Raw genomic sequence first — 10917 nt, forward strand, 5'->3', positions numbered from 1 at the left:
CTATCATTCTCGTATATAATTATGCACAGTGGTACAAGTAAGTCGCTGCTAATTGACCCCGATCTATGGTAGAGGTTATAAAATTGATAATTGTTCATTTTTTCCTTTTAAAAAAAAATTGATTTCTAGGTCCATCCTGAAGACATCGGTACTAGCACAGCCAAGGGCCTCACTACTAAAGGTACGTCTTATCATTCACGAATTATCATTATAATTTCTTTTAGGATGCCGCTCTGGAATTGATGTTTCTTCATGTGAGACAATGACCTGTGTATTTTCAAAGCAATTTGAAAAGTATACTGACTTTATATAAACAATCATTTTAAAATCGCTCTTTGAACATGTTTAAGGTGCTTCTAATTTATAATTTCTTCTAAGAGCATATTGGTTTACAATGGGTAATAGTTTTTAGTTTATCCCGGCAGGCTAAAAACGGTAGGGTGATTTTGAAATCAGCTAAAATCTTAATCTGGATTTACTAATACATACAAATTTCAAATTTATAAATTATATCTAAGGTATAATTACCTCATGATTTAAGTATTTTCAATCTTAGTAAGAAAATAACGCGATATGCTCTCAACATTCATTTAATCAATGATGACGCAAATCTGAGGGAAACTGTTCTTTAGCAATAACGTACTTACATAATGTACTTACATGAAATTCAAGACAGTTTTAGCATGGAATGTGCTCACCGAAAAGTGAATCAGTGTTAATTAAAACCTCAACATTCCAAATGTTCGGGAAGCAAACTACAAACCTCGTATTAAGCCAAACGTACAAACTGAATTTCGTTGGTCTTATTTCCACATCCCGCAAAGAAAATATTTAGCACAATCGCAACTGCTCAGAAAAAATCAAGTCAAGAGCACTTTCGATACCCTATTATATATCGTATAGAAATACATAATACATCACCTTAATGTACGCACATTTAAAACGGGGATGGACATGGTTAGTGAAATTGCCTTAATTTGATTTTTCTTTGTATAGTCTTTGCAAAAATGTTTTTTAAAAGAACAATAAAATATCAAATGTTGTAGGCTTTAATTGGGTGACACAAGTCATTGTGGTTCCAAGATTTTTTTTTAAAGGGTAATGTCTCATATTGTTGTGTTTCTTTGTCATTTTGTCTCATGTTAGGGGCCACTAAGACCACCAGTGCTGAAGAGAAATCTGTTAGTGTATACCATTCAGCCCAGGTAGTATATTTTTTCATAAATTTTGAAAATAAGTTTTAAAGTAAAACTGTTGTCAATGCATTATATTGTTCTGATCCTCAAGGTTTCGTCTTAAACATTTGTCGAAGACTCCTCGTAATTCTGTCAGCGTTTAAAGAAAATAAAATGGCTGGTCTTTTTAACACGACAGGGACAAGACTTACCATTAACATGAAATAAAATATTTCAAGAAAATGCCACAACCCGATATAAAATTCGGGTGATTTATGTATTAAAGGTTAAGGGCATCATATGACTAGTACTCTACTGTTATACCGTTACCATGTTGACCGGCATTCTTTTCTCCGTCAAGTCCATTTTACTTTGTAGAAATAATTATATACAACTGCAAGTGTATTACTTGACCACATTAAAGGATCCACATCTTAATAGCAAAATAGAAAAATGATGTTAAAGCTATATAACTTCGTAATACCTCTACCGTAAAAAAAACCGGTCCACATACATTTCAATTAGAAGACACCCTTCTTAGGATCTGTATTGTTATAAACGGAATGATTCTAATATTATGATAATTATACTATAAGATGAGGTACCTTACTAATTGTACCTTCACTGTGAATAGGCTTTATGTTTCGGAACTGATAACGAATTATGTGAATAGATTTTCTTCTGTTGAATGAAAACGAGAGTTCTTAAAACACCTCGTGGACACTGTCAAAATACACACATATGCATTTTTCCGATGCATGTTCTTTTTTCGAGTTCATTATAAAAATACATAGGTATTTTTATTACGAATATTGTTACTTTTCATTTATTTTTCCTATCAGCATGTCCCCCCCCCCTTTTTTTTAAAGTTTAGTTTACCCCCACTTTAAAAACACAAAATTTATAGCACAATCCTTTTAAGAAAATTAATGTTTGTTTGGTATCATGGTATATACTGTCGTTTGTAAACAGTGGTAAGAGGTATCTTCAGAATATGTTTTGATTCAGAAGAAATACAAATGGATTTACATCGACTATAACAAATTGTGACAAATCGAAATCAAAAACCATTAGAAGAACTATATCTGATCTTTGTTTATGACATAGAACATAGAACGTGAAGTTCAACATAAAATTTATGTAATCATTATTCTTTATTTCACTAATGTTTGCCTTACATAATGCACACGTGAAAGTGTTCTTTTTAAAGGGGGAAACAAACAATAAAATTAATCATAAGCACGTCCGTCACTTTGGATTTAATGCACCAAGGGAAATATCTTCATGTTTAAAAGATCCGTTAATATGTATAATACATGTGTACCATATGATAAATACGCACTGGTCAGGTATCTGACGCTTTTGGTCAAACTATTGAATATTCATGATAAATTTACTTTGAAGCGTCCAAAGAGAGAGAAGAGAACCAGAAAGGTAACCATGGTAACAGTAGTATCTATGTTCGCTAGATGTAGATTTTTTTTTGAAAAAATGTCTTTTAAAAAGAGCGCTGGCTGAATAATGAAAACAAAAAGTTTATGGCTATCACGGTAATGGCTTGTCTTAAATTGATTTGAATGTTGATATAATTTTCATTGAATAATTTAATCTGGATGTTGTGATTAAATAATTTAATTAATTCAAATGTTGTTATGTTCAAGTTTTGTCAATGAATATAATTGTATTTCATGCTACTGAACTCACAAATCCCCAGTAACCACTGCTTTTCTACCTGCAAATTATGCAAATTTCCCCTTGATTTTCAGTTTGATACCCCTAGAATCAGTTTGATAACCCTATGGCCCTGAGCTTTATGCTTAACTCTGTTTCTAAAAAATGTATCGACATTTATTTTTGTTTATGTCCACAGTTTGTTCTTCTTGCAAAACCCTACCGAAATGTAACTAACATTTCTAATCCTGCTAAAGAAAATTTGCTTTACTTAACCAAACTTGACAAAGTTGCTATTTAAAGTATGTATCAAATATCTCCCATTTAAACAACAAATAGCTTTAATTACTGTATCAGTATCTGCACGTAAGTTGTTAATAAAGTCAGCGATCGCACCGTTTAAAAAAAATAACTTGCGTATTTTTTATTTTATTTACTGTTTTTTTCATGACAAAGCTGCTTGCTAGAATTTGAACTGAGTTCTAAAATTTAAAAAAATGCACGAACCTAAAAAGGTACACACACACACACAAACCCGTTTGCTTATATATCACCAACTAAGGAAACCACCATTTGTTTGAAAAAAGAAAATCACCAAATCGCACATTTATAGCGTAAAGTCCATATATTATTTACCACTTTTTTTTTCTTTGGAATTGAATAGATTTCCATGTTCACTTAAAGATAAACTCCAGTACTGGTAAAAAAAAAAAAAAAATTCTCACAGAATATACGAAACTTACACTGAATGTTCAAGATTACAAATAAATGACATGTGCCAAACAATTTTGGAAGAAAATGTATACTGGCTGAGTAATGAGCATAGAAAGACAAGGAAATCAAGTTAGTACTAGCCCCGACACCATGTGTGTTGTCCCATATATAGCTTTCTATGTGAGTGCTTGTTACTTTACCAAGACTCGGTCAAATTTATTATGATTATGATGACTCCAGAACCTTGCAGTGCACACCAATACTTTCATGCTACATGATCAACTGTTTCTGATCCTTTCCACACCTTTTCTTTCACAATGCAATCGCATTACCAGTACTAACGTTTATCTTTAAGAATAAAATTTTAGTTGCTACAGTGACATAGCCAATTATAACCCGTTTCATCCAAATTGACATTCATGTTGATCAAAATGAGTATTTTAAAAAGTACCATCTTTCTCTAATATGCTGGTAGGTAAACAAAATCACTCGTGCAATATTACAAAGAAGGCTTCAAAGCTGCTGTTCCCCAAAAAGCTGAATTAGATCACATCTCTTTTTACCATGATGACATAGTGCCTTTAATATAATTTATTCATGCAGCCCAGCTAAAGCCGGCATAATAACAATTGTTACTATTATTAATGTTATTATAATTATGATAATAATTTGTATTATGATTATTATTTTTATTATGATTACTATTTGTATTGGTAATATTTTATTCATTATTATATTGTTGTTGTTGTTGTAAGTATCATCATCACCATCGTCATTATTGTTAATATTCAGATTTTAACTTGGAGATTATTACCCTGGCTTTAGCTGTGGTGCTATTACGGCGCTCTAGCATTTCAAAGAATTAATTCCTGCCAGGTACCCATTTACATCACCTGGGTTGAGGTACACAACTGTAGGCAAATGTAGATCAATGTCTTGCCCAAGGACATTAGTGCCGCGGCGGGTCTCGAACCGTGATCGACAGTCCGGTGACTTAACCACTCGACCACGGCACCTCTATTATTATTAATATTATTATTTTCATTATTATTATTATTATCATTATTATTATGATTATTATTATTAATATCGTTATTATAATCATTATTGTTATTAGTATTAGTATTATTATTATCATAATTATCATGTTACCTCCTTATTATCTTACCTCCTTTCCTTCCTAGAATCTATCTGGTAAGGGGGACGTGAATCCAGAGTCTAAGACCAAAGACCAGCCTAAGAAGACCAACTCTGAGTTCTCTCTGCCGGGTCAGATCGATGACCCCCTTGATGAGGCTCAGACCAGCACCATACGACAGGTGAATCTCGCACTTACATCTCCTCTTGATTTGGGTGGTGATGATGATGATGATGATTCGAACGATGAGGGGGCACGTGCAATCTTTGATTGACACGATAAGTGCCTAGTAGGTAGGCTCATCAATTAATTCGGCCAAATTGAATTAATTCCTTGTTTCTCGTCCCCTCCAACATTATTACCATTATTTTTATTATTATTATCATAATCATAATCATTGTTATTAATGTCAATAGATAATGATCTCAGGATATCTACCCAATGACGTAACAAATAATTGTGATTCTTTTTTAGGGGGGATTTTTTTTTTGGCTAAAAATTGACCAAGTAGCATTTTTATGTACAAAAACAATTTGAAGACAAAATTCCGGACGGGAAACAAGGAATCACTTTTACATGGTCCAACATGTCCCTTTTTCTTTCGTAAAGTATACACTTAAAAATAAGATGTTAAATCAACATTAGAAAATGGCTGAAGAGTGACAACATATTCAACAAATATTTAACCTTTATACTGTTGGATACACCGTGTTGAAATTGTTAATCTACTATTTTGAAAATACAGTTTAGCTCAGGGAAACCACCTGAATGGTACTAATGGCATTGTAAATTGTCATAGTAGTGGAACTTTGAGACGATACGTAGTCCCTACCTACATGATAACGAAACTTATAATCATGCATGGATGTTTTGAAAATAAATACTAAAATTTCGGTCTTACTGTCCATTCAATATCAGGCATGTTACGCCTTTTCAAATAAACAAGAATGTACTTTACTTTTCTTTACTTTACTCTCGTCGAACTTCCGATTTGTCGTGATATGAGGTACAGGGGTCCTATGTCATAATAGTTGTTATCAATAACAAATGATAATTTTCTATGGCAAATTTGCTCTCAGCCAATCAAATGCCCCGATTTCAGTAGCTTACAACAGCTTTTGTATCTTGTTATCTTGTACCCAGTAGTTGATACCTGACATTGCATTCCAGAATCTTTTGCTATATTTGAATATTTTATTTATTGACTACTACCATATAGAAATCGTTTGACCTATGACCTTTAATGCTCTGACACATGTCAAAGTTGATCCTTATTGTGTGCATCTCTCTTTTGCAGAAATGAGACCAGGATGGCGGCGTTTATGTCATTTTTGTTCAATCGGTGATTGTCTCCCTGTGTATTACAGATCAAACGAGAATTCTAGTAACGTGAAATATTTATATTACCCAATTCAAAAAAAGCCTAATGGTGCTGCAGTTTTAGAAGAGTTATCATAACTTTACTGCCAGTCTTTGTTGATGTATTTTTCTTCACTCTAAATTTCCTACAAGGATCGGTAACAAAATTATTTAATGAAAAAAACACGAAATTACGTCCAAAAACATGATGAAAAGATATAAAATAAACCTAACATAATTTCAAGACAAAAATGTAAACACATGACTAGATTTTCCATGCGATCTGTTCTTTGTTATAAGTTCTTTATGTGTTTCAGTCTTATGCGTGCTAGAGAGTAGGTGAAATTTTTGTTTGAGTGATTTTTCCTTCTAAACGCACGTTGCTTGCAAATTACTGAAATCTGATGCATATATATGTAAAGCATGCCAAGCATGACCTTAATACGATTGTTAATGTTGGCATGCCACTATTCAAAATATATAGTGAGTACCCCCTTTTCACACCGTACTTATTTACTTGAATGGGGGTGCTAGGGGTTTCAGTCATTGTATATCCACTTTGTCTGTCAATCTAGTTCAAACCATCACATGAATTTGAAGTTGGAATTGTAAGTTGTTACATATCTACCTCTCACTAGAAGACTGTAGAATATATATATATATATGCCATTGTGCGCACTTCACTGCTGTGCAATATATCCATATGTAAATGGTAACACGCTAAATGCATTGTTATAATCTTCATTACTCTTCCCAACGTAGTATAGTTAGAATTGAATTGAAGTTAATTTAATTTAATTTTGAAGTTATTAACAACAACACATCGCAATAATGGCGGTATGAACAATCATACCATACAAAGTATAATGATAATTCATGAATACGTGATTGAAAAGTAATGGCTTTAAATGATGAGACATAGATCTATATACCAAATTTTTTTTGGACACAAAACTGGTTATCTAGTTACTTACGTGATTGGCAAAACAATTTACCAGTTGGTTAACTAAAACACAGGAGAATAAACGGTTACCTTTTTATACTTAGTATCTGTTCCCTAACTGCCACACAGGGATTAACCAGACTATTTAGGGAATAGCGTATTCTCATCTTATGCCCAGTACCAGTTACATATTATCTTACACAAAGGAACCAACTAGTTACCTGTCTTACACCTAGGGGATTATCTATTTTCTTGTCTTACATTTAAGGGATTAAAACTGACATATTGTATACGCAGGTAATCAAGTAGTTACTTATCTTACATCTAGGGAATTAACCAGTTACCCCCTTTTCACCGTAGGAATTAATCAATTACCTGTCTTACTACCATTCGGGGATTACCCACGTACCTATATTACACATGTAGTGGATTAACCAGCTACCTATCTTACATCAAGGAGACCAACTAGTTACATATCCTACACTCAGGGGATTAACCTATTACCTGTCTAACACTCAGGGGATAAACCAGTTACATATCTTACAGCCAGGAGATTAACCAGTTACATATCTTACTCTCAGTGGATCATACTTTTACTTGTCTTACACCCAGGGCATCAATCTTTTAACTGTCTTACACCAAGGGGATTATTGACCAGTTACCTGTAACATAACTTGGGTTTTAACCGTGTCTTATCTTACACCTTAAGGAAGAAACAGTTCTTATCTTCAACACTGTACCAGTAACCTGTCTTTACACCCAAGAGATTAACCAGTTAACCTATGACATTAACATGTTACACGCCTTACAAGTTCGGTATTACCCAGGTACCTGTCTTATACTTAGGGGGATTGACTAGTCTCTCATAACACACATGAGTTAGTTATCTTACACACATGAGTTACTTATCTTACACACATGAGTTACTTATCTTACACACATGAGTTACTTATCTTACACACAGGAGTTACTTATCTTACATACAGGAGTTACTTATCTTACACACAGGAATTACTTATCTTACATACAGGAGTTACATATACACACAGGAGTTACTTATCTTACACACAGGAGTTACTTATCTTACACACAGGAGTTGCTTATCTTACACACATGAGTTACTTATCTTACACACAGGAGTTACTTATCTTACACACAGGAGTTACATATACACACAGGAGTTACTTATCTTACACACAGGAGTTACTTATCTTACACACAGGAGTTACATATATACACAGGAGTTACTTATCTTACACACAAGAGTTACTTGTCTATACACACAAGAGTTACTTATGTTACACACAGGAGAATAACCAGTTAACTATGTAAACCTAAGGGATTTACTAGTGTCCTGTCTTATATTTAGGCGATTAACGGGTTACCAGTCATAAACCTAGGGGATTAAACAGTAAAATATTTTACCCCAAAAAAATTAACCGGCTGACTATCTCGTTTTCAAACAGGAGATAAAGACTGAGCGAGAGATGGAACAAGGAGGCTGGAAGATCAACGAGAAGAAGCATGTCCAGCGAACCTTTGTTCGTGTCGAAGACACCCAGTAATCAAACACAGCATCTACACTTGAAGTGCTATACTACACTCAAAGTGTTGTATTCTTACACCCTGCACTTTACATAGATTTGCCTCTATTGAGAGTATAGTGAATGTTAACACCATGGATAAGCAGGTATATTTAATGCACATTTCAGTGTAAAGCAGGTTCAACACCATAAAGGGTAAACAATGTTGAATTTTAGCACTTTTCAGTGTACACATTAGGTTTTAACACCATAAGAGCTCAATAATGTTGATTGTTTTTTCTTAATTATGGTTAAGTGTGAAGTGAGTTATAACTCCAGAAAAGGAAAACAGTGTTAATTTTAAGCACTATTCGATGTAAAGTAAATATTGTACAGCACAGAAATATTGATGTTATGCACCATTCATTGTCGAGTGACTTTAATTTTAAAAAGCATAAACTAAACAACCGAGTAGTTTTAACATCTTAGTTATGAATTTAAAAATGTGTATAGTTGTTTTTGTGTAGGCTGAACATGGTTCAAGGTAAACACTGATAATAACAATAATAAAATTAACTCAATAAATAAGAAAATGTGATAACTCTTTATAATCATAGCTTATGGTAAAGGGCAACAAGTAAACAGTTAAAGTCTAACAAACCGTTCACTATTCAGAGTTAACTTGTTTAAGATAAGACTTGTTTATTAAATACGGTACATGAACTATGTCTTGAACACGGTTTAGCGTAATGTACAATTCAATCCAATGTAGTATTTAAATGTGTTCATTGTGAACTTGGCTGTTTATTTTAAAAAAATCTTTGAAAACTTTAAAGGAAGGTGTTCGTATTTGCAGGATAAAGATGTGGCCACTAGGACAGGTTTGACTGTATGTGATTGTAAAGAGCCCGTCTTACGGGATTCCTCTCACTTGCACTTTACTTAAGATTTCGATAAAATACCGGAGGAGATGAATTGCGTAAATTTTAAATATATCTTTTAACACTAGATATGGGGAGATTACAATGAAATTTGTCGAATCCCGATTGTAAATATGTGTAACATAAAATCTTTATATGTGTATTCAATTTCAAGGTCCATCCAGGGGCGTCGCTGGGAGATGCCGGGGTTGCAACTTACAACCTCATTGCCACCAAAATGTTATGTGGTTGAGTCTAAAACTGTGAGAGTCAAATTTAAAAGTAAAACCATTCTTTTAAAAGGGGATTGCCGGGAAATAAATTGCAATAACTCTTTTTGTTTTTGAAAATCTAAAGACCTATCTTGTTAATCGAATGATAGTTTTTTTTGTATTGCTTCTCATTTGTTTGAAAAATATTTTGGTAATATGTGATCTTTCACTCACCCCCCCCCCCCCCCCCCCAACACCACCGCTATGGTCTTGCAATGCCCCTGGATGTATGTTTTTTATGGGTTGTATTTCTTATGGCACGATACTATTATTGATTATTTATATTTTAGTTTACATCACGTGATTCAAGTATCGTAAACGAACGATATCACACGTCAAGTGAAAATTGCTATATCTTTTAGTAAAGTCGAACGATTATTTCGTTATGAATGTAAACCGCACTACCTTAAAGTTAAGAAATACTTACTTTCGCATAAAATTACCGTAGCACGTAGATCGCTTAGTAAGTGACTGAATGTTTTCCTTTATATTTAATCAATATATGAAATTAATTAGAAGAATATTAATCAATGTAAGGGACTGAAATGTTTCCATTATATTTAGTAAATATGTTAAATGAAGTAGTAGAATTGTTTTGGGGATATTAATATTCTATTGTCTTTCAGCAAGGTTTTTCATGTACCAAGCGCTTTCATGTACCAAGCGCTTTCTTGTTGTATTAATATAAAATTATTCTAGAATTAATTATGCTTATTGAGGATGATGATAACCATATTTGAATTTAGTAATGCGTGATTTATTGATTGATAACAACGTACCAGAAGTGAATTTATTCTCTGAAGTTTAAAGATTACATGTTTATATCTTTTAATCCGTACATTTATTAACTGTCTCATGATTGCTTATTTTGATCAACCTGACAATTTATCTCTAATATACTTCAGCTGTATCGTTCGGGTGGAAAAATACGTCATACTCATTTAGGCATTATTTTCAAGAACAACTAAATTAATATGAATCATTCTTATGATGTAAATTTATCAGATTTTACTCCAATTATGTATATATATATACAAATGATCTTTTATTTGGATATGGGAAATCTAATTTTCTAGATATGTTGGTGTCGTTAAGTGTGATTATGTAAGCTTGCCTATAGTGCGCTTTCATTTTCTATTTTCTTTGTAATGATAAAAAAAATACTTTCCTGCTTAATTGACCATTAATCAACAGTTTAAACG

The 10917-nt window shown here is 32.9% G+C and overlaps 1 protein-coding gene across 1 annotated transcript in view; it reads left to right on the plus strand.

Annotated features, from left to right (window-relative positions):
* Positions 1-9846, plus strand: part of LOC100888220 (adhesion G protein-coupled receptor L3) — a 53885-nt gene extending 44039 nt beyond the window's left edge. Inside the window, exons 24-27 of the mRNA XM_030982785.1 lie at positions 130-181; positions 1147-1205; positions 4745-4879; positions 8467-9846. Coding sequence (XP_030838645.1) covers positions 130-181; positions 1147-1205; positions 4745-4879; positions 8467-8565 — 345 coding nt within the window. The 3' untranslated portion in view covers positions 8566-9846. The remainder of the gene's footprint in view (positions 1-129; positions 182-1146; positions 1206-4744; positions 4880-8466) is intronic.
* Positions 9847-10917: the final 1071 nt, after the last annotated feature.

The sequence above is a fragment of the Strongylocentrotus purpuratus genome, unplaced genomic scaffold (assembly GCF_000002235.5).
Source record: "Strongylocentrotus purpuratus isolate Spur 01 unplaced genomic scaffold, Spur_5.0 spur5_scaffold_13, whole genome shotgun sequence".
NCBI lineage: Eukaryota > Metazoa > Echinodermata > Echinoidea > Camarodonta > Strongylocentrotidae > Strongylocentrotus > Strongylocentrotus purpuratus.